Source organism: Opisthocomus hoazin, chromosome 13 (genome assembly GCF_030867145.1).
Source record: "Opisthocomus hoazin isolate bOpiHoa1 chromosome 13, bOpiHoa1.hap1, whole genome shotgun sequence".
NCBI classification, from domain to species: Eukaryota; Metazoa; Chordata; class Aves; order Opisthocomiformes; family Opisthocomidae; genus Opisthocomus; species Opisthocomus hoazin.
The window spans coordinates 14198865-14223750 of record NC_134426.1 but is presented as its reverse complement, the minus strand read 5'-3'; the positions used below and the strand labels follow the sequence as shown (position 1 = coordinate 14223750).

The window sequence follows — 24886 nt, the reverse complement described above, 5'->3', positions numbered from 1 at the left end:
GTTGCAGCTGTATGTACCCACCTGCATCACAGTCAAAACCCGAGTGCAGAGCAGCTGGCCCAGAGAGGATGAGCTAGGAGAAGGTCAGAGAATGCTGGTGCCGTGGCTCCAAGAACAGGCAGAGGCAGCCTGCTTTGAGCAGGTGGCTCCATAAAGGCAGCAGATTGATTTCTGGAGAAGGAAACTGCCTCCCCATGGAAGGCGCTGTTGTGTTTAAGGGCTTCATAGCCATTCTGCTAAAAGAATACCTGCCTCATGGCATGTCTTCCTTCCTCAATAGGCAGCTCTGCAAGGCTTTAAAGTGGAGTGGAAAATATTTAATAAGATATACTGTATTTAGGTGCCAAGTAGTGCATCGCTTTATTTGCTGTGCTGCTTTAATTCACCAAAGCAGATTTCTTTTGTTCTCCCAACAAAGCATTTCTGCAGGCTGAGGTGCAGGCTCATATCTAAACACTGTGGCTGCAAAGCAAAGCTGCGATAGGGACAAAATGGGATGTTCACAATAGAGCTCAGAGCAGGGTTGAGAGAGGGTTTGTCTGTCCAGCAAAAAAAAGTCAAAATACACCTAACTTCAGAGATTCAGGAAACATATCAGTACTCGATATTTTTATTGTGATTTGGCAGCAAATGATCTTGTCCGACCCAGGGAATGAATAATAAATATTTATATATAAGTCTTCCCTGTATAATTAATTCTCCACTTTGGCCTCTGGGAATGGCTCACTGTGCTTCTGTCTCATTTTGAGCCGTGCTCTAATCTTCACTGTCACTGCAAATTGTTCAATGGATGAAAAGGGGAGGGCGGAGCAGTGAACAGTGGGGTTTTCCACTTACTGCTCCCTCTACTGATGCTGAGCCCTGGGAGACTCACAGCACAAGTTTTTCTGCTAAGCAGTCAGATGCCCATGCAGTGTTAGATCTAAGGAGGATCTGGACTGCAGTCCATCCCTTTTAAATAAGAGGCAATCATACCTTTCATCCTTTTGAAGGGAGGTCTGTCTGCTGCGTTGATAGCCACATCTATTGACTTCAATATATTTTGAAATCAGGTCAAGATAGTTCTATTTAAATTTGGCCAGGCTGTTGAGCACAAAACAGGACAAGGGCGTGTCCAAACCCAACAGGCTAAACTGTTATTAAAAAAGAAAAGCTCCTGTTAAGAGTATTTTGAGAAGACACCTTCCATCTCAACCACAGGGCTTTCCAGAATAACAAGGAGTCTCAGTCATAAGTCTCCTACTCAAATTTTACTTTCATTTAAGCAGCAGACAAGACGTTAAATGAGCAGTGGGTAGAAGCAACTAAGGTACCTCTGCCTTTTGCATTTGTACCACATACTGGTTACATGACTAGAACTGCAGTGCTCAAAAACCACAGCGAGGGTTCAGGACTAAGCTCTTATCACCTGAGGGCACCTCAAGAGAAGGTGGTGTTGTTCCAGCCTACATTGCCAGCACTGATGTCGAAGAAGCCGACTTAAATTCTGAAAGTGAAGACAAACACATGAGATGCTGAGATCAGAGTGCTGCAGGCTGGCCAGGGTGTTCCTGCAACAGGACACACGCAGCCCTGCTGTAGACTGTCCCCCATGGCTTTACACTCCTCAGGCTTTGCATTCACTTCTGCCTGCCCTCCCCCTCCTTAATGCTTTGCCTACTTGCATTCCGGAGCTCCTAGTGTTTTTCTACTTCTTGTTTTGAGGATGCTGTATTTTGTTTACAGTCATTTCTGGAGCAAATTGGTGTACCTTCAGGAAAAGGACTAGAAAGGCTTTTATGTAAGTGGAAGCTTTTGCAAGAGACCTCCTCTTGTAATCCACAGGCAGTAGAGAAGTGTTGGTACAAGTTACTCAAGTTATCAATTTAGTAACATCAAATTATTGTGTCTGTACTTGGGCTTTTGCACTTGTGAGATCTGTGGGTGCATGCAGTACCCAAGCCTCCACCATTTCATCTAAGAAATTTTACAGCTTCTGGACATTGGCATTGCAGCTCATCCAATTGATCCTTTCCTCTTTTTAATTGGAGAGTTGCTCTACTGACTTGGTATTTAGCGTCTTCAAGCAGCATGTTAATAGAAAAATGCCAAGGGACAAGTTTGGGATTAGTAGTTTTAACAATCTGTGCAAAGTCATGTCAGACAAGTTACTGTATAAGCTCACCTGTCAGATGGTATTTTCAGCTGTTTGTTCAGCAGGTCACAAAGCAATTTGGAGTAGACCTTGTTCTTCTGCTCCCCTATCTTGCCAATACTGTAGAGAAAGCACAGACCACAGAGGTCTGTGGAGCCACCAAAGGACATCACCTGATCAGGAGAGATCTGTATTGCTAGATACTGTTGGAAGAAGAAAGGGAATATTATTTTCCCTTGCCGTATTAAGAAAAGTTTTGAAAATCCAGGATGGTATCTGTGTACTGAAACTGCGGTAAAAATAGGCGAATGCCTATCAGCTATGCTTTTGAAATTCTCCTGCATGTACTTCATTGCACTTCCAGGCTTCCTAAATATTTTCCTGCAAGTCACAAAGATGAGAAGGCATGAAATACAACCACATCCCCGTGGCATAGCATTTGGTAACAGGCACTGCCACCACAATTCTTTCATCTGTTGCAGACTGGCTGTATGCGTAACTAAAAGCACTAGCAGCATATAAAATAATAAAAAAGCAGTCCCAGGCACTCAGAGATGTTTTTCACTGAAACACAAAGACTTTCACTCTTGTTCTTCTTAAGTTACCCTGCAGCACAGGTCCTTCCATGCCCGCTGTCTTCTCCTCGAAGACTTTCCTCCACACCGTGCTTGCCATGTGCAAGGCTTTCATGTGTTGACATCTTACTGTATTCTACTGTGTTCTACTCTGAGACTTTCACTGCTGTGTCAAGGGCTGATACAAAGACATCATACTATTTAGGCTTGTGAGTCTTGGTTCCTAATAATTGTTCTGGCTGGGTAAGGACAGCCACAGGGGAAACAACTGCACCTTGTGTGCTGGGCTGCCCACCTCCAGCCTTGAGCAACTGCCTCTGGCCAACCGGCAGCAGCTACACTCCGTTTTCACCCAAACATGTGTGAAGCCTAGGACAAAAATGGATGGGTGGTCTGGAGTCCACCACGTAAGCAGACTCTGGTGAAGCATTCAAAACAGGGCAACAGGCATGCATGGGTATTGCTCTGGAGGAAGGAATCACAGAAAAGCTCAGTGCCTGACAAACACTGCTGGACTTGCAGTGAACATCATGCACTATACATAATTGCAGCCTTCAACCCCAGTGTGCCCAATTACCTACTGAAAGATGTGTTCTGGATACTCAGCTCAGGTACGCTGTTGGAAGCAAGACCCCGCAGTAACGTCTTCACTGACTTTGAATTTTGGGTAGCAAGTTCAGGTGCTCCAGGAACTCAGTGACCTGCAATACCTCCAGAACCTCCTCCGAGGCACTCGGCTCTCCCTACCTGTGTGGGAAGGCCGGGTGCAAGTGGGGGTGTGCAATTGCATTGCTGCCACCCTACGTTCCAGAGAGATTTTGCACCTCACTGGCTCCTGCTGCAGCCTTTCCTGCTGAGGTAAATGTGAACTGACACAGTAGAGGTCTAAATCAACATCCCCCTCATTAAACAAAATACAGCCTAATCCCACTTTTGTTCTTGATACCAGGAAAAACAGAAGAAAGTATCTATGTTAATATTAATGACCAGTCTGCAATTTTCCCTGCGGCTAATACACAGTGTCAGATCCACAGGCTGGGGAATCCAGGGATCAATTCCTTTGGCATCCATCTGGCTTCCATTCTGTTCTTACCCATGTTATTAGCAGCACCTCATTGGAATTCAGCAGCAATTAACCCTCTTGGTAAAACAAGCTAGCCTGAGTACCAGGCTTTGTGTGAGTAATTAGTCTTGGCTGTCATTTACAGGTTGTTTCATGCAAGGTGCGTCAGACTACAGCAGTACAGGATAAGCCAAAGAGATCCTGCTGAGGTACTACTTGCTTGGCCTTGTTCTTGGACACACGGTGCTCTCAACTTTATGCCAAATATATGCATGCCTTTAACATCTACCCTAGAAGCAGATAATTGTTAAAAAAAAAATCAAGCTGAAGTGTTAATCAGCATTATTTTCTTCTTAGAGCAGTTTGAAAATGCTTGAAACAGTTTTTCTAGTAGAAAAAAATATTTGATTAAAAATAGAAATCAGTATTTTTTTATGTGATATGATTTCCTGCGAGAGGAAAGCTCTGCATTCCAGCCCAACCTAATTCTTTTCTTCTTTCTGTGTTATAACCAAGAGACTCTCCCTTTCCTATTGCCTCTTTTGTCACGAAGAGCTTGCATGTCCTCTTCAAAAAAAATCTCTTTGTTGTTCCATTATATTTCTAAGTCCCACTACATATCCCTTCCACACGGCTGCACAAACCTGTTCCAGCTGCATCCCAGCCCTGGCCTCTTGCTTTATATTCAGGAGCTGTTATGCAAGAACCACCAGCTGACCCCACCCCACATCCCTCCCCCAACAGCAAGTACATGTTTGCTAGACTGATAAAAAAACCTTTTTTTTTTTAAGAAGGATAGAAGACATCAGTTTTACATAAGAATTTCATTATATTACTGCATGTGTTGAGGGAGGGAAAAAAAAAATCTTACTCCCATTTATAGTTAAACCTGCTTTTTGTGGAGAACAAGGGTTATATAAGCCTAAACCATGCTTCTGACTATCCCCTGAGACAACTGACTTCAGTCAAGTTTGGCAGACATTGATTTCCTACATGTTTAATGAGACTGATTGATTGCATAGACCTTCTTTACCGTCCCTAGGAAAGAGGGCCCCTTTATCAGACAAACAATCTGCCTGGAAGAGACATAATAGAACCAGGCTTCTACAGGTAAGTTGGCTTTTTAACTCGACATCAAATCAACTTGATGAGAACATCAAACCACATACAACTGTCTTTTACAGTCTACAGCCATACAACAACAAATAGAAATATTCTAATTATCAGTGAACTGAGAATTCACTGATGCTTAGAGAATTCAAGATTAGATAATGATAATTAAAATAATGATAGTTCTGAATTATCAGTGAATTCTAATTATCTCAGCTAAACTGAGAATTTCTAATTGGTCAAAGAAACATCAATACTATTAGCCATCCCACAACTGGCGCATCTCAGTCTACCACATCACTACTGGAAGTGTTGACTAGATTTGAGCACAAGACGCTACTGTGGGGCTATTTAAAGTGTTCCTGATTTTGACAAAAAAAATGACAGCTACTCACAGTTTTCTTCTTACTATTTTTAAGACTTTCACAGAATCACAGAATGTTAGGGGTTGGAAGGGACCTCTGTGGGTCATCTAGTCCAACCCCCGTGCCAAAGCAGGGTCTCCTACAGCACGCTGCACAGGACATTGTCCAGGCGGGTCTTGAATATCTCCGGAGAAGGAGACTCCACAACCTCCCTGAGCAGCCTGGGCCAGGGCTCCGTCACCCTCAGAGGGAAGAAGTTCTTCCTCATGTTCAGATGGAACTTCCTCTGCTTCAGTTTGTGCCTGTTGCCACTTGTCCTGTTGGTCCTGTTGCTGGGTACCACTGAAAAGAGTCTGGCTCCATCCTCCTGACACCCACCCTTAACATATTTATAAACATTTGTTAGGTCCCCTCGCAGCCTTCTCTTCTTCAGGCTGAACAAGCCCAGCTCCCTCAGCCTCTCCTCGTAGGAGAGATGCTCCAGTCCCCTCATCATACTCGTAGCCCTCCACTGGACTCTCTCCATTAGCTCTTTATCTTTCTTGAACTGGGGAGCCCAGAACTGGACACAGTACTCCAGGTGGGGCCTCACCAGGGCAGTGTAGAGGGGAAGGAGAACCTCCCTCAATCTACTGGCCACACTCCTCCTAATGCACCCCAGGATCCCATTGGCCTTCTTGGCAGCCAGGGCACACTGCTGGCTCATGGTCAACCTGTCGTTCACCAGGACACCCAGGTTCCTTTCCACAGAGCTGCTCTCCAGCAGGTCCGCCCCAAGCCTGTACTGATGCATGGGGTTGTTCCTCCCCAGGTGCAGGACCCTCCACTTGCCCTTGTTGAACCTCATCAGGTTCCTCTCTGCCCAACTTTCCAGCCTGTCCAGGTCATGCTGAATCACAGCACAGCCTTCTGGTGTATCCACCACTCCTCCCAGTTTTGTGTCATCAGCAAACTTGCTGAGGGTACATTCTAACTCTTCATCCAGGTCATTGATGAAGATGTTAAACAAGACCGGGCCCAGTACTGACCCCTGGGGGACACCACTAGTTACTGGCCTCCAACTAGACTCAGCGCCACTGATGACAACCCTCTGAGTTCGGCCATTCAGCCAGTTCTCAATCCTCCTCACCGACCACTCATCCAGCCCACACTTCCTCAGCTTCCCTAGGAGGGTGTTATAGGAGACCGTGTCAAAAGCCTTGCTGAAGTCTAGGTAGGCAACATCCACTGCTCTCCCCTCATCTACCCAGACAGTCATGCCATCGTAGAAAGCTATCAGATTGGTCAGGCATGATTTCCCCTTGGTGAATCCATGCTGACTACTCCTGACAACCTTCTTTTCCTCCACTTGCTTGATGATGACTTCCAGGATAAGCTGCTCCATCACCTTTCCCGGGATGGAGGTGAGGCTGACCGGCCTGTAGTTCCCTGGGTCCTCCTTCTTGCCCTTTTTGAAGATTGGAGTGACATTGGCCTTTCTCCAGTCCTCGGGCACCTCTCCTGTCCTCCAGGACCTCTCAGAGATGATGGAGAGTGGCTCAGCAATGACATCCGCCAGGTCCCTCAGCACTCATGGATGCATTCCATTGGGGCCCATGGATTTGTGGGCGTTCAGATCGCTTAAGCGATCCCTCGCGCAGTCCTCCTTGACCAAGGGAAAGTCATCCTCTCTGTAGGCTTCTTCTCTTACCTCCAGGGCCTGGGATTCCTGAGGGCCTGCCTTAGCACTGGAGACTGAAGCAAAGAAGGCATTCAGTAGCTCTGCCTTCTCTGCATCCTCCGTCACCAGGACACCCGCCTCATTCAGCAGCGGCCCCACATTGTCCCTAGCCTTCCTTTTGCTGCTGATGTAGTTGAAGAAGCCCTTCTTGCTGTTTTTGACATCCCATGCCAGATTCAATTCCAGGTGGGCCTTGGCCTTCCTCGTCGCATCCCTGCATGCTCTGACCACATTCCTGTACTCTTCCCAAGTGGCCTGTCCCTCTTTCCACATTCCATGGACCTTTCTCTTCCACCTGAGCTCTGCTAGAAGCTCCTTGCTCATTCATGCAGGTCTCCTGCCTCTTTTTCTAGATTTCTTTCTCAGGGGGATGCACTGATCCTGAGCATGGAGGAAGCGATGTTTAAACAGCGACCAGCACTCTTGGACACCCCTGCCTTCGAGAGCCCTGACCCATGGGATTCCTCCAAGTAGCTCCTTGAAGAGGCCGAAGTTAGCTCTCCTGAAGTCCAAGATTTTGATCCTACTTATAGCCCTGCTTCCTCCACGCAGGATCCTGAACTCCACCATTTCATGGTCGCTGCAGCCGAGTCTACCTCCAACCTTCACATCATCTACCAGTCCCTCCTTGTTTGTTAGTACAAGGTCCAGCAGAGCAACTTTCCTTGTGGTTCCTCCACCACTTGCATCAGAAAGTTGCTGTCAATGCTCTGCAGGAACCTCCTGGATTACGCATGCCTAGCTGTGTGGCCTTCCCAGCTGATGTCAGGGTGGTTGAAGTCCCCCACCAGAACCAGGGCCTGTGACTGTGAGGCTGCTTTCAGCTGCTTGTAGAAGGTCACAGCATCTTCCTCCTCCTGGTCAGGTGGCCTGTAGTACACACCCACAATAACATCACTCATATGAGGCTGTCCCTTAATTCTAACCCATAAGCTCTCCACTCGTTCTTCTTCTGCCTCCAGGCAAAGCTCAATGCATTCCAGTGCTCCAGTTGCACAGCAACTCCACCACCTCTCACAGAATCACAGAATAGTAGGGGTTGGAAGGGACCTCTGTGGGTCATCTAGTCCAACCCTCCTGCCGAAGCAGGGTCTCCTACAGCAGGCTGCACAGGACCTTGTCCAGGTGGGTCTTGAATATCTCCAGAGAAGGAGACTCCACAACCTCCCTGGGCAGCCTGTTCCTGTGCTCCGTCACCCTCAGAGGGAAGAAGTTCTTCCTCATGTTCAGACGGAACTTCCTGTGCCTCAGTTTGTGCCCGTTGCCCCTTGTCCTGTCACTGGGCATCACTGAAAAGAGTTTGTCCCCATCCTCCTGACACCCACCCTTAAGATATTTGTAAGCATAAATTAGGTCCCCTTGCAGCCTTCTCTTCTTCAGGCTGAACAAGCCCAGCTCCCTCAGCCTCTCCTCGTAGGAGAGATGCTCCAGTCCCCTCATCATACTCGTAGCCCTCCACTGGACTCTCTCCATTAGCTCTTCATCTTTCTTGAACTGGGGAGCCCAGAACTGGACACAGTACTCCAGATGAGGCCTCACCAGGGCAGTGTAGAGGGGAAGGAGAACCTCCCTCAATCTACTGGCCACACTCCTCCTAATGCACCCCAGGATCCCATTGGCCTTCTTGGCAGCCAGGGCACACTGCTGGCTCATGGTCAACCTGTCGTCCCACCAGGACACCCAGGTCCCTCTCCGCAGCACTGCTCTCCAGCAGGTCTACCCCAAGCCTGTACTGGTGCATGGGGTTGTTCCTCCCCAGGTGCAGGACCCTGCATTTGGCTTTGTTGAACCTCATCAGGTTCCTCTCTGCCCAACTTTCCAGCCTGTCCAGGTCACGCTGAATGGCAGCACAGCCTTCCGGTGTGTCTACCACACCTCCCAGTTTGGTGTCATCAGCAAACTTGCTGAGGGTACATTCTAACTCTTCATCCAGGACATTGATGAAGAAGTTAAACAAGACTGGGCCCAGTACTGACCCCTGGGGGACACCACTTGTTACCAGCCTCCAACTAGACTCAGCGCCGCTGATGACAACCCTCTGAGTTCTGCCATTCAGCCAGTTCTCAGTCCTGCTCACCGACCACTCATCCAGCCCACACTTCCTCAGCTTCCCTAGGAGGATATCATGGGAGACTGTGTTGAAAGCCTTGCTGAAGTCAAGGTAGACAACATCCACGGCTCTCCCTTCGTCTACCCAGCCAGTCATGTCATCGTAGAAAGCTATCAGATTGGTCAGGCATGATTTCCCCTTGGTGAATCCATGCTGACTACTCCTGATAACCTGCTTTTCTTCCACTTGCTTGTTGGCCTGTCTTTCCTAAAGAGCCTGTAGCCATCCATGACAGCCTGCCAGTCATGTGAGCTGTCCCACCACATTTCTGTGATGGCGACCAAGTCGTAGCTGTCCTGCTGTGCAATGGCTTCCAGCTCCTCCTGTTTATTGCCCATGCTACGTGCATTGGTGTAGATGCACTGGAGCTGGGCTGTCGATCTCACCCCTGGCATGCCACGCCTGGGTTCATCCCTACTGAGCTGGACGATGTCCCCTTCCCCCTTCGAACCTAGTTTAAAGCCCTCTCAATGAGCCCCACCAGCTCGTGGCCAAGAATCCTTTTTCCCCTTTGAGACAGCTGCGATCTGCCTGTCGCCAGCAGGCCCGGTGCTGTGTGCACCTCCCCGTGATCAAAGAAACGAGAACTCCACTGACAGCACCAGTCTCTGAGCCACCTGTTAACCAGGTGAGTCTTCCTGCCCCTTTCAGTGCTGTCCCCTGCCACTGATGGGATTCAGGAAAACACCACCTGTACCCCTGATCCTTCTACCAGTCATCCCAGTGCCCTGAAGTCCCTTTTGATGGGCTTGGGACTTCTCTCTGCGATCTCGTCCCCGCCAACCTGCATTACCAAGCGGGGGTAATAATCAGAGGGCTGCACCAGGGAGTTTCTTCACAACATCCCTAACCCGGGCCCCAGGGAGGCAGCAGACTTCCCTGTGGGATGGATCTGGTTGGCAGATCGGGCCCTCTGTTCCCCTCAGAGGGGAATCGCCTGTGACAATTATCCTCCTTTTTTTCTTAGCCGAGGCAGTTGTAATATGTGAGGCTGACCAACTCGTCTTAGGCAAACCCCTTGATGGACCTTCACCCGCATCCTCATTTGCCGGGCCGTCACATTCCAGAGCCCCGTATCTGTTGCTTAAGGACAACTGGGCAGGTGAGGGAGGCTGGGAGGGGACTCGCTTGCCGCCCCGAGCAGAGACCCATTTCCATTCCCCGCTGTATCTTAGGTCCCCTCTTTCTGCTTGGTGGCAAGAGGGTAGAGGGTCCTCTGCTTCTTGTGGAGCCGCCTCCCACTGCCTTGGCCTCAGGGAGGGGCAGGGTGCAGCTCCACCAGTCAATCTTCCTCTCACACTCCCTGATGCTTCTTAACCTCTCCACTTCCTCTTTCAGCTCTGCCACCAGGCTGAGCAGGTCATTCACCTGCTCGCACCGAACACAGCCGTTGTCTCTGCTGCCCTCTGGTACAAGCACCAGGCTCAGGCACCTCCTGCAGCCAGAGACCTGGACAGCCGTGTGTTTGCGCGGGACCTCCGTCTGGGTCCCCACACTCCTTCTAGTAACGGTTTTCCCGCAGAGGGAAACCATGGCTAGAATATCTCCTGGAAGGGCGATGTCCACTACTTGAGTTGCCAGGAGGGGTGACTGCACCCTGCCCACACGCCTTCCCCGCACGCCCTGCCTGCACGAACTGCCGCGCAAACCGCTGCGCCGCTCCCGGGCTGCTGCGCCGCCTCTGTTTGCCGGCTCTGTTCGCTGCGCTCCTGGTCGCTTGCACTCACCAGGGGCTGCTCTTGTTCGTGAGGGGGTTTGGCCGCTGTCACACTCGACCCCGCCCCCGCTGAGTCAGAGCTGCCGCTCGTTGGCACCTCCCTCTTTCCCACTCGCGGGGGCACTGCGGTTTTGCCACTTCAGAAAGGCTCCCTCGGCGCGAGCCTCTGCTCCAGAGCCCTTTGCCTTCAGTGGCTTCGAAGGTAGAAGGTTCTAAAATTTTCAGTTATCCCACTTGGTGTTTAATTTTCGATTCATTTTTCCCTCTTCTTCCCTGCTCAGGACACTTCCACCTGCGGCAGTTATCAAACAATTGTTTCAAAGATCTCTGTTGCTGTCTCAAGTAGTTCGAGGTGACTACCATTTCGGAGCACTTTGTTTCCATGAAGAGCAAAGATCTGCTCAAGAACTTGAGATGTCCCAGTTTACAGAGAAAGGTTTGCTGGCAAGCCCTCAGAATCATTTCTGTAGGCACCAGAAACTCATTCTTTCTACAGTTTCAAAGCATCACTCCCAAAGTAAAATAAGAAACATTTTCTGAAAACGCTCATTTAGTGCTGAATACATAGAAAGGGTACTTCACCAAGCTGCTAAAAAAAAGATCTATAACTGATTCACATAAGTTACTGCTGCTACAGCAGCTGAGGGGTAGCTCACGTTATTAAGCTTACAGCTCTATAGAGAAGCTTTCCCTTTGCCATGTTCATCAACAGTCTTCAGTAAACAATTGATACAATGTCTAGCTATCTTTCAGGATTAATAAGGAAATAACTGCCTTATAAAACCTTTTAAGACCCTTAATGAGATTATTTCAGTACTTCATCTCAGGACCAGATTGATGTGGGTTTTGGCAGGTAAATATCCCTCAGTTTGGTAATGAAAGTAGCAGACAGATTTTACTTTGGTATTTTGACTACAAGTAACGGGATGTCACATGGGTATTTTTGCTAATGCCCAAGCAAGCCAAATACGTTATTTTTTTCTTCCGCTGTAACCACCAGGCTACAGGCAGTTTGGTGGCAGATAACAAGGACGTATTCAGCAGGACTCAGCAAGGAAGTTAGAGGGTGAGACTGCTTTCAGTCAGCTAGGTTCTCGAGAGCTGTTGGCAGAGCTACTCGTGTATAGCGGCCCACACACCCCCAGCATCCTGACTTATATGGAGAACTACATGGAATACCATCATACACAAGGCTATTTTAAATACTTCAAGAGTTTTGAGACTTCAACAGAGCTAAGTTATGCAAACGAGTATTTGATATTTGTACAGAGAGAAGACCCTAAATGCTAAATACCCTCAATATATTAGGTATATTAGTTCATAGAGGCTATCACTGAGAAATAGCTCATTGCATATAAGCACAGCTGAGTAAATAAAGGAAACATTTGAGCATCTGGACTTTCCTGTGCTGGTTTGCCCATTGCTTTTGATAACTACTAGGTGAGCTCCCTCGTGAAAGTCTCTGGAAGTTTATCCTTGCTTAGATTTGTGTTAACAACTAATTTAGGCATCTTTGAATTGCAAGAGGGTTTTCTTTCAGCTCACCTTGTTCACAGCTTTGTTTCTAACTCACCTGCAATGTAACTTACCCCACTGTGCTAGTAAGCACTTTGGGAGCCTTTAAATAGCCTGTGGCACTTTCCTCAGGTGTATGTGCCAGCTGCAGACTGCTAATGCAGATGGTCAATGTGCAGCTTTCGTAGGAGGGAAAGCTGGCTTTCTACACTCTGGAAATCAAGGCATCCAAAATGAAACTTCATATTTGGATACAGTCTGATCGTGAAAACCATAGAAAAAGCAAGTGTATCAGAGACCGAGAGTGGGGGAGTTATGATGTACTTCTTTATGCAAGTCTTATAATTATTTAATACATTTAGATGGAAGCCTCAGTTGTGAGGTCTGGAACTCTTCCTGTGGAACAGACTGTAACAGAAAAACTCCCGTAGCACATGTTGTGGAGACCTTTCCTGAACTGTGACTAAGTCATGACAAAGATGCCTTAAAATCAGGGTCTTGATTTTCTGCTGTGGTAAGTGCTGGATTCTACATACTCAGGAGAGGTTTGTTTTCAGCTTGCTCCTTTGTTGTGCAAATAGCCCCATAACAGTCAACAGGATCTCCTGAGAGACAGGAAATCCACAGGCTTTCTAAAATGAGAGGGTTTTATCCAGAGTGGAGTACATGACAGAAATGGGATCAGTTCTCTTGGCTACCTTGTAGAGTCTTACATGAGAGAAGTGATTCAGAGCGGTCATATGGCATTTGGTAGGGGGTATTCGCAGTGAGATGTGTGTGGAAAGCAGGTTGAAAATGCAGATGAGGATAAAATAAATGGTTTGTTAGTCTCTCTGTGTTAAAGGTGATGAGTGTCTTTATGCCCAGTAGTTTCTGTGAGTTTAAGGCTTATCTAATCATTCTCCAGCCTGGTGAAAAGAGGGAGAGCTTTCTATAGCTTGCGCTAAATGCTTGTACTGTGATGGCGTGATTTAAAAAAATACTTTTAAATGGTGAAATCCTCTGTATGAACATGTTGAAGTTGATTGTGTGGTGTATGTTGATTTTAAGTCGGTTTCTTCACTATAGCACCCTTTCTGTAAAAAGCCAGCAAATAAAAAGTCAGGAAATGAGTTAGTATGTGCCAGTGTTCATCTACAGCCTGTGTTAGTGGGTTGTGTTTCCTGTATCCAAAGCATTCTGAACATAATGAAAATCCTGAAAAAGAGTCCAGAGATAAAACCTGTTTGTACAAACAGCCTTTTCAGGGCAGGTTTCCTATGTCAAAGCATTAAAAACTAACTCAAGTGACAGCCCCATGCGTAAGAAGAGGAACTGCTGTTTGTAATATTAATGAATCTTTTCTTCAGTGATTAGTTGAAAGCAGGTGGCATGATCCTGCCAAAAATCATACTATACTTGTTAGTGGTCACCTGGAAAAACTTAGACTGTGTTTCCAATGAACTTCACAACCTATTTTTTCTGCTGGGTACAATAGTCACTAGTTATTTGCAGCTTGCTTACATAACAAGAAAAACATTTCCAGAACAAACTCTATCTTCTCTGAAAACATCTGATGTAATTCCCAGAAGCTGATGTACCAGGCTGGAAATCAGATCCTTCGGCACCACAGACGCTCTTGGGAGTGTGCTTTATTTTATAGCAGCCATTTTACTTCTTTTACATACCATAATATCTCTGTTTGGCAGGTCCTTCTCCCTGCTTAGAGTTACTAGGAAGTTCTCCACTGAGATTTCCATTACATATCCAGAAGGATGATTGCGCAGTGCAATTTCACTTTCAATATTTTTTTCTGTTATCATGGCTGGAACATTTTTCCCTAATTTATTGTGCTAACTTTTGAATCCCTATCTGCTCTGGTCACCTGAAAGTACGCATCTAGCTTCTTTATTGGGCTGCTAGTCAAATATTTTAGACTTCTCTGTTTCCCCAGCCTCATGACTGATAATTATTTAGCCTTATTAATCACTCCTTCCCTTGGTTTGTCTTCTTAAATTATTTGGCTTGGTCCTTCATATTTCTGGCACTCTGAGCTGTTTGTCAGCAGTTTCCTGATTATGAGGTGCTTAGAGCTAGTGAGGTCTTATTTAGGAAAGCTCAGTGACAAACTGTTCAGGTACCTGTGGCATTGGGCAGGACTCCTGGGGACAGGGGAGACCAACTGAGGCCCAGGGCTGTGGGTCCAGGGCTGTGAGCAGAGGCTGTATGTATGCTCTTCTAGCAGTATTTGGGCCTTACAGACTGTTAATAAAATGTTTTAAACTTCATAAGGTAGACTAGCATAAAAGAGTTTTTTTAATGGAAAAAAGTCTCATTATATCCAGCAGATCTTAAAACTGAGTGGTGAAATTTCTGTGAAAATGTTTGGATATCATTAAGAAATAAAGCTGGCACAATGAATTTTGTAACTATATTAAAAAAAATAGAAAAAAGGAGCAACACACAGAAGAGCTTGCAGTCTGTTTTTAATGTTTCCTTTTAGTTCTATTGCAACATTGTTTCCTGTCTTTTCTAAGAGATGCAAATATCTCCTTTGAACATTCAGAGTTTGGTGCAGAACGACAGCTCCTTAGGAAAGTTGTTTTCAGTGGCTGAGGTTTCTTTTTTCCCGAAGTTCAGCTTGTTGAACTCTGCTTTTATTTCCATGATTGACTTTCCATTGGTCTCAGGGAGATATAGGTAGACGAAAATTGCTGATAAAGCAAGGATTCCCAAAAAGATGAGGAAGCAGAAGGGTCCAAGGTTATCCTGCAAGCAGAAATGGGAGACACTGTAAGGAAAAGAAGAATCTAATTTCTATTTCCTTGCTCTTGGGAGCAAGCCTCTGTCTTAGTAATTAAAATTCAAAGGTCTGCTCAATACACAAACCAGGACGGGTACCAAACCAGGAGTTTCCACTGGCGATGTTTGACCTGAGTCCAATTGCTGCTCCTCTGACAGGCCTGGGGGATTCCTGAGCAGGTTTGGTATTTGGACAGAGCTCTAGGCTTTGCATGTCATTGCAATTTATTGCTGTTATTTTGCTCCCTGGCAACATTCAGAAGTGGATTAGCCTGGAGAGAGGGACCCAGTTAGAGTCACTTACAACAATCAATGGAAAAATCATCCCAAGAACAAACAGTCCCATCCAGCTGATGCAGCCAACAATCAGAAAAGCTGATGGTCTGAATGACTGGCTGAAGATTTCAACCACGACAGTTATAGTGGCTCCAGCTGAAAAAGAAAAGCAAAACACAAACCAGGTACACTTGTTTCCTTGCTCCTGCCGAAGATCCTTGCAAAGGCAGTGCTAGAAAATGACAGGCAGGCAGAATAGATGGCCTGTTGGCCAGTAGCCTCTGCTATGAGTGTGAAAGACCTAGATTACAGAAGGGGACTGCAGCTGTTGATTTAGGACTTCAGCTGTCAATTTAGGTTTCTCTCATACATAGTGGAATCTTTTTTCTGGTGTCAGTGGATCTGTGCAGTTCCATATTGCACAGGTAGCCATTATTAGTACAGTAATTTATAAAAACAGCTCCCCTTTTGGCCCCTGTGGTCAGTTCCACCTGAAGCGCACTGGTAGGTATAAAGCTTAACTTGCAAAGTAAATGAGGGTGATTACTGTAATACACCTGGCAATGCCTAGAATCCTGTTTATAGCTGAGTATTTTAAAAATTGTTCTGAAATTTCTGTCTCAAACCCTCTGGAGAAGATGATACTGTATTTTAAGTTATTTAGATCCTGTGATCAGCAATAAAATTTGAGGTGTCTGGATCCTTTTCCTGTCTCTCACTTGTGCATATCTACCCTTCCCTCCATATTTTCCAGAGCTTTTTACCATGGGACCCTCTGCCAGTTGTGCTAACAACCAATATGATACAAAATTTCCTCCCAGCATTGCTGTTGATGTACTCACATGGTCCAACTCCATAGAAGATCACAAATAGGAAGATCAAGATAACACTGAAGTAATGCATCCAGAAAAATTGATGCTGAAAGTGAGAAACCAGTGATATCAAACCATTAGATACATGGCAATAGCAGAGCTCTGTATTTTCTGCCACTGACTGAAGTTTTTATACATATCCTGTGAGGCAAGACCAGAAAGGTGGGCTGATGCTGAGTAAGTAACCAGAGGGCTGCTGCCTCTTTACCTGCAGTGACAGGGTCATGGTAAGGAGCGCCAGCACAGAACACATCAGTGTGTATCCTTTCCAAAGCAGCACCTTCCTCCCAAATCGGTCTATAAGTGTGCTCTGAAAAGCAGAAATCATGGGCCATAAATACCAGTTCTCACATAATTTCTCCCCTCTCCACGTGATCTTCACTGAAGGCATCTGAATAACAGCCAGAAATAAATGTCATTTGAGAGTCTCTTAATTCCTAATGAATTTGATTAGCTTCTTCAAAGCTAATTCACTATTAATTAAGCTGTGTTTATTAGTCAACCCTAGGCTGTTGTTAGACAGTTCCCTTTCTTGCGTGCTGGTATACATTGAATTATGCACACATACGTACACACATGTAATCCAGAACATTAGAAAATTCTTTTACAGAATAAAAATGAGACTAAAGACATACAGCATTGCAAATAACTTGAGGAAAGAGCTGCCTTTTATCGTGCATCTGGTTTTGCAGAAGCAGGAAGATGTGTCTTAGGTTATGCAAATCTTCCCCAAGCCCAGTTAGAAGTAAGGAAATGTATAATTGTTGACCATATTAAGTTTTTTCCTTCAGATTCAAGTCTGAAAAGACTTACACACAGTATAGAAGATAAGCATTCACACAACCCAACTCCCAGGGACATGTATGGGATAAGGAATTCTTCAAACTTGGCTGTGTGGAATACTTCAAAAGAATAGAAGTATATCTGAAAAATGCAGAGAGGAAATGCACCTGTGAAAAAAATGTTGCAACTGTGATGCAGCTCTAAGCTGGTGTGATAACATTTACTTAGAGGGGTTTGTAATGCTGCCTAATGTTGTCTCTTGTTCTGGGGATAAAGAGAGCACTCAACTGCATTGATTCCACAGAGCTGCAAGGTGGTCATGACAGTCATCAAAACGTAAAGTTGCCAGCGCAAAGATCGCTCTTTTATTACTTCAAGGACACGCAAGTTTTTTGTGCTTGTCATTGCAGCTTTCTCCTTCATAATGTCATCAATTTCTGCTTGATGGTCTCCTTCCCCCCAGAGCTTTCTGATGGCTGTTGGGGAGAAAGAGGAGAGTGGATTATCCTACCAGCATAGTCTGCATGTCCGTTGGTGTAGGTGGGGATGTCGGCTTCTGCCATCTGGTTGCTTCTGGGGCAGCAGGCAAACATAAGAATTTTGTCTCACAGGTTTTCAGTATAGCATGTCTCCCTAATGTTGAATTGACTTAATTGTAAATAAAGTAAACATTTAAGTACATTTTAATTAATAAAAAAGAGCTCGTAAACCATTTCTTTTAAAGAAATAAAGTAGTGCCCAGTAAAGTGGAAAATGTTAGACATGCTAATATGCATCTGTCTTTCTTGTCTTAACTGATTAAATTAGACTGAGTGAGGCCCCAGGTTAATACAGATGTGTTGCCATAAGTATCTCAACTGTTTTATGTAGAACTGTCTCTGCTACTACTGCATGGCACTGCACTGTGCTGTACAGCTCTGCCCTGCTTTCTTGTCTTCTACAGAGGCTGTCACTCTAACAGAACAAATGAAGTGAAGTAAGTGAGGAAAGTACACACTCTACCTTTTCTGCAGGCTTCCTCATTACCCTTCTGTATCAGGAGGTAGGATGGTGAATCAGGGAAAAATGGAAGGGTAACCAGTTGAACCAATGCTGAAAGTCCACTAGATGCTAACAACCATGGCCACAGAGCTTCACTTCCTAAAATCTCCCTGGAAAGTGTATGTGAAACAAAATTGTGCTGAAATATTGGAATGTATGTTCAGCAGGTATTTCTGAGTGATGAAGATTTTTCAAATTCCATTCAAGGGTGCAGTGGAGCAAAAACCTGAATTGATAATTTGGCAAATTTCGCAAATTTGGCTATTTTTATTTCTGACAGTTTTAAAGAAATTATTTGGCATGTTGGAAAACTTTCTAAATATCATTATGATCCAATATAATGTCTAGAGAGCTGATGGGACTGATTTGACCACTGTTTGACCACAGGACCAAAACATCTTGCTAAGACTTTACATGCAAGTATAGTGAATTTTGAAGGGGAAGTTCCCTAGTAGAAAGGCCTTGGAAATAAGAAGAGATCAGGTTATGAGCAATTAATTTTCTGTCTCCTATATTTAGAACTATATGGTTGCCTCAAATATGATAAAAACTTTTATTCTGGCATAGGCTAAGGGCTGTTTTGGGGAAGGTGAGAGTGTTACTCAGTCACTGACTAGATGAGAGGGTAAGGTTATAGAAAGAATTCTACTACTTTTAGTGTAACCTGGTAGAAAGATTGAAGTATTTACCGTAGACCAGCAACCTGTCCTGTAAGTTTTCCCAGTGTCAGAAAAACAGAAACTGTGGAGTTGGCAAATCCACGCAGCTTCTTGGGTGAAATCTCTCCTACATACTGAGGATGTATAGTGAGAGAAAAACCTGTAACATAGAAGAGGATAAATGACTGTTAAAATACGGAGAAAAGATTAATCTTTTGACTTCCTCCTCTCTTATATTGTTTCCATTCACTCTGGTATTTGGATTACAATCTCTTGCCAAAGGGATGATATCTTTCACTTTTATGAAGTGCCTAGTATATTTACTTTAAAAATCATTCTCCAAGAATGGCAACACCTACAGGGACAATCATGGGACAGCAAGGTTGCTTGCGCTCTACAGAGGCGTGAGCACATACCTGCACCAATGCCATAGAGAAAGCGTCCAACCAGAATCATCTCGAAGGATTTGGCTGTTTTACTGAAGGCCATGAAAAGTGCAGCTGCCAGCATGATCAGGTTGGTGTACATTTGGCACTTTTTTCTGAAAAAAAAAAGAAAAAAAAAAAAGCCCATGAGAATTCAGTGTGAAATCAGAACTTCTACTCTTTTGACTAATCTTGCTGTGACAGGAAGCATGGTACAGCCATTTCTGCTGTTTTGAGGAAATAATTTTGACTTTGGCTAGTCAAAGTGATTCTTTAAAATTTTAGCATCCTTTAGATTTAAATTTATTAGTATTTCTTAGCTTAGAATTTAAACAATTGGAACATTTCATCAGCATTTTCAAGTGAGGAAAGAGATGAAAGAACAGTCCCAATTTGTCACAAAGATTTTTAAATGTCTAGAACTCCTCATAAAATGTCAGGTTGTTTCCCAGAAATGATCTAAGTCCATGGCTCCTGCTCTAGAGTGGCTCATGTTAAAGACACTCATGGCTAAATTGATGTGATCTGAGATGGCAGGAAGAGGTTTTAGAGGCATATTTCAAAAGATACTCTGTGCCAGTCGTGGGCTGGTATGTTCACAAGCCTGATGTCTGAGGCTCAAATCAAAATCTTTTGCACTCAGTCGTTTTTCCATGATGCTTGTTAGACAAGAGTCCCCTTGCACATATTAGGGATTCACAGAGATCCTCTATTTAGAAGGCTGTGATTCAGCAATTAGGTTATCGTGTGTTAAATAACCCATGGGAGAAGTGCATGATCTTGTTTTCAGTCTTGGGAGACCCTCTGAGTGTGGGATGAGGCAGTGTCCCACAAGAAAATTCTTGGGGGCACTTACCTGAGAGGAAAGAACACAATTGCAGGCAGGCTAAGATGATTTGTTGAGACCCATATGAGGGGCCTCTGGATCAGTGGGTTGTGGAGCAGATCTTTAAGTGGGTCACACCAAGTAGATATGTTTGCCAATTTCTCTGCAAATGAAATTAGTGTAGTTACACACAAGGCACTAAGAACAGACTAGACTGGTGAGGAATCCTTTCTCCATCCAGTGGGAAAGATAGTTTGAAACTGACTTTCAGTGAAACTGATTGCCAAGAACAGAGATGTCTCTTGGATAATTTGTTTTGGCACTGATTGTATCTTTACAGGGTCGTTACAGGCAACTTATTTTTTTCTGTTCAGTTCACATTTTCAGTAGAGTAGATATGAATATTTAATATAATGCCATCACCCCAGAATGAGCGTATTTAATTGGAAATCTGACTCTTCTTTGACACTGAAGGATATCTTTCCAGGTGGTTGGCGTAACTGCATGTAACATGTTACAACCCAAGACACACAGCTCCTTTTTTGGGGTTTGTAGGGCTTGGGAGATTTTTATGAGAGTCATAGGGGATCTTGAAGAGAACACAAGGTGTATGCTGTTACTCTCAGAGCCACTGATCTGGTGATGTGTTGATGAATGCATCCTTTACAGAAATACAGTTCGCTGGGGAGGGCAAATAAGCAAGGTAAAAGACTGCTTGTTACTTGAAAGAGGTGGATGTGCTAGCAAACCAAATCCGTTTAATCTTCAATAAGACTGCTTCAACCAAGAAGCACCTTGGTATTTCCCTGTACTTTCTGGCTATTGAGCTATTACAGGAAACACTTACTTTCTGTATTTTGTAGTTAGGTAACCACAGCAGAGGCTCCCCAGGAATCCTCCTATCCCATAAACAGACACAATGAAGGACCACAACAGCATGATTGTCTCTGGATGGAGGGGAGAGCCATGTCGCTCTATCCAGGTTTCATTAATAAACTTCCTGATGTGCTGAAAAATAATATGTGATTTGACAAGACAATGGGTATAACATCCCTTCATATTATTTGGCTGTTGTACTTCAGATCTAGCCTGTGGTTTTAATATCAGGCTTCTTTTGAGACTAACTTTCTTAGTAAACAAGTTAGCTGAGATGACATTTCAAAATCTTCAAGTTTGTATCAGTCAGTAAGCTTTCTGATGAAGCATGCTAAATGCACATTTTTCTTACTTCCTTTGGAAGTCTGTACACTATATGGTAAAAATTTATTTAAAACAGGAAGTATCATCCTGTTCTTTCAAGGCGAATTTATCTACACATTTAACGTTAGAGTTAGCCAAACAAGACATAGATGTATGAGCTGAATGCTCAGTAAATTTGAGGTTTGTGAGAGAATGGAGAGCTCAGCCTTGCCATTTTCTGTTTTCAACCTCAGAGAGACGGTTACTTACCACAGAAGGATAGTTGATGACAGAAATGTGGAATCCATATGGGAAACTACCACCAATTCCCAGCACTACGATCATTTGAAATAATCCCTGGAACTGAACCTGCAAAGCAAGAATAAAATGCTCCATCACCTTTTCGTTAGTCTGGATGTGTGCAGGGGCAGAGTCTTTGTAGCCACACTTGCCCTTCCCCTCTGTAAACCTGCATTGTCCACTCCAAATCCTCTTGGATATAAATATTTTTCCAAAATCCCTCTAACCTACTGCCAAAGTGCAATCATCAGCTACAGTGCCATAGCAAGACGAAGTGCTAGTGTAAGAGTGATAATCCACCATTTTGCTTGCAAGAAGGAGAAAGAGTTTTAAAAGATGTCCTAGATGTGGGGAAGATGGAATAAGCTTCCCTGTCTGCAATCTGCAGTAACCTGTGTATATCAAACAGTAATGTTACACCACAAACACAGAGCATTAAAAATCAATATTTTATTGTAGTCTCTACTTTCATTTCTGACTGTGTCATATCTTTAAGCATAACAAAGAAAAGATCCTTTTAACATTCAGCTTTTTCAGAAAGGTAGGGACTGCAAAGAGAATGATTTGGAATAGCCTCTGTAATTTCACTGAAGTAAAAATCTTCCTCAGTAACTTAGGATTTCATTTCTTCTTTCTCAATATTTTATTTTTGTCTGCTTGTTTAACCATGAAAGTATGTGCTTGCTTATTCAACAGCTTGGCCTTTCCCAGGCTAGGGAAGTACTATCTGTCTGAAATATCCTTGGTCAAGGATTAGGGACTGAGATAAGCTGGCTCCTTTGATGAATGAAATAATTTTAACTGTAAGTGAAAAACATAACATGTAACCACTTAGACCTTTTTCAGGTACGTGATACCACTCATCATCCTTCCTGTTTCCAAGTGCCTGCAAGGCTAGACAGAGTTATCCTCAAACAGCTTAGACTGTACCTAGCGGACCAAACCTAGGACAATTGTGATTTTAGCCCCATCTGGATCTGTTCAGGGTTCTTTTGGGGTTTAACTGCCTGTCCCTTTTTATTCAGCACATCACAGACCAGGACAGTAACATCATCTCTGCACAGATGACACTCTGCTCTGAGTTCTTTTCGTGCCAGATATGAACGTCATGAGCTCACAGCTTTTTGGAGGTCAGTGCCTGGATAAAGCAAAGCTGGTAGAAAATGCAGTCAGGGAGGAACAAAACAATGCGAAGTGTGATTAATGATGGACTGGGAGATACTTACAGGAGCGCTCCTTTTTAGGGTTCTTGGGTCCATCTTTCAAGAGCTTGTTATTTAACTAATGCACAGGTGGATTTTGAAAGTTATCAAATGACAAGAACCAGGAAGCTATGGACCAGAAGACTAAATTTCCTTAAAAATCCTCTCAAATTCAGTGGATTGGTTAATTGGCCAAAGCATTCAAACAAATTAAGAACTAACTTTCTTACTCGTCTTCTTTTTTTGTGCTAGACTTACAAATTAACAATTTTAAGGAAAGCAAAATAGCTTCTTGCTGGCAGTTGAGAAATAGAATTACCACTTCTTCCCTGTTTAAGACTATGGAAACTCTTGATGGATTACATTAATTATCTTTGGACGAAACGAGGAAAGTCATTTATTTTAAAGCTTATGTCGTGAATTTCTTAGCCTTTTGCAGTGCAGTTAATCTATGCATTGCTTTTGGAAGTAAACATAGTGCTTAATAATTAGTATTATTTTCAGTAATTCAGAAGAAAAAAGTACAGTAGCATTGTCAGTGGTGGAACTGCCAGGGCTTTTGTTAGATTTTATTTTATTATATTTTATTTTATATATTTATTATATTCTATGGTCTTTTCCTTGCAACCTGATTTTCATGGCCCCAAGCCCCATTTTTCTTGGTGATGTTTAAATGCAGAAGAGAAAGATGGTCTTTGTCCCAAAAGAGCTTACAATCTTTAAGGAATCTGGATCTTTATTATTATGTTAGCTTCATCCTTTATAAGTCAGAGCCCTGAGAAAAAATGACCAGATACTCACCAGGCTGGAGAAAAATGTAGCCATCTCCTATGAAAGAGCTGATTCCTGCTGCTTACTGACTAGTACCTGCCAAAAGAACCAAATGCTCGCATTATGCAATAGCAGTGTCAGTGGACTAGTCCCATGTTATTGAAGTTAAATTTTACTTCAAATGTTTTTGAGTTAATTACGCATATTTCAGCTGTTGTACAAAGTTTAGAATTGTTGGATTAAATATTTCAACCAATGGTTGTGTCTAGCCTAAATAAACAAGATGGTCTCCGTTGCAGGGAACCTGCGTACTTTATGAACTGTGTCTTGTGCAAGGTGGATAGGGAACCAAGACATCAATTTTAAACAGAATTCCAAAAATCATAACTTGCTTAGTCTTCAGTATGAGCTGAGAAACATGAAGACAAAGTTATCTGCTATGAATCTTTGAGGGGACTTGGACAGTGAACCATAGGACTTTGACATGTAATAGGAAAGAGCTATTCTCTTTTCATGTGACGGCAACTGGAACAGACCGTAACTTAATCATTACTTAAAGGAATCAAAATGCTCCATCATTTTTGAATGGGGGGCAAACTTAACAGTTCTACAGTGGCACACCAGGCTTGACTGGCTAAATGTTTAATAGTGGCTGATTTTCCTTTGCTGGGAGAGGAAGATTCAATATCATGCACAATTTTATCTGGAATTCCACCCGTCAGTATATCTTTTTGTCTCTGTGATGAAAAAAGGTTGCTTTGAAACTGCCCTGTAACCTCCATAGCTGGATTGATGTCTCTTCCTTCAGACAGAAAATTCTCAGACTTTAATTTAATTTATTTCATAATTAAGAGGGATTTGTACATATTAAGTTGGTAACTGGCTTAGTTAGCATTTGCTATTTACACTTCAGTTAAAGAAGATGAGGATGAAGAAATCATAAAGGGCTGATTGGATGCAAGCAGTTACTGTACTGCTTCTGTGCTCTTATTACTTACACTGTTTCGAGGGCCTCTTTATCAGACGTGCAGTTTCATAATTAGTGCTAACAAGTAGCTGGCAGGTATCTTTAGTTATAATGGTGACCACAACAGTAAATCTCACAACATCAGATCATTTAGTAATTTATACTCATGCATGACACACGTACACCAAGCTGTGCGAAGTCTTCCTGAATACAGGCCAATTAGACTAGATTTATGTATTTTCCTTCTAGCTGACAGCAGTTCACTGATCCAGTTTTAAAGTGTTAATGTCTGCCTCAGTTAGAGTCAGTATTTGAGACATATCTTGCCTATCAGTTGATGTCTCTGGAAGAAAATGTACATGTAGTGTTTCTGAAACTTCTGAATGACTGTGCTCTTTGTCTCTGTCACCTCCCATATATATTTGTACCATACCTTTTTGCTGTTTAATCCCTTGACCAAACTGTTACCAAAATACAGCTCTTGCTCTACTGAGC

General features: G+C 43.9%; 1 protein-coding gene and 1 pseudogene across 1 annotated transcript; both read right to left on the bottom strand.

Moving 5' to 3' along the window:
* Positions 1–1419: 1419 nt before the first annotated feature.
* Positions 1420–12305, bottom strand: LOC142363019 (macrophage migration inhibitory factor-like; annotated as a pseudogene).
* Positions 12306–14850: 2545 nt separating this feature from the next.
* LOC104328222 (solute carrier family 2, facilitated glucose transporter member 11) lies at positions 14851–23478 on the bottom strand. The gene is made up of 12 exons (XM_009933213.2): positions 23455–23478; positions 21422–21520; positions 20820–20980; positions 19138–19262; positions 18752–18881; positions 18024–18172; positions 17310–17497; positions 17052–17162; positions 16447–16548; positions 16209–16284; positions 15395–15522; positions 14851–15057 (listed from the first exon to the last, which is right to left on the bottom strand). Exons 1-12 carry the CDS (start codon positions 23476–23478, stop codon positions 14851–14853), a joined length of 1500 nt encoding a protein of 499 aa, XP_009931515.2.
* Between the last annotated feature and the right edge of the window lie 1408 nt (positions 23479–24886).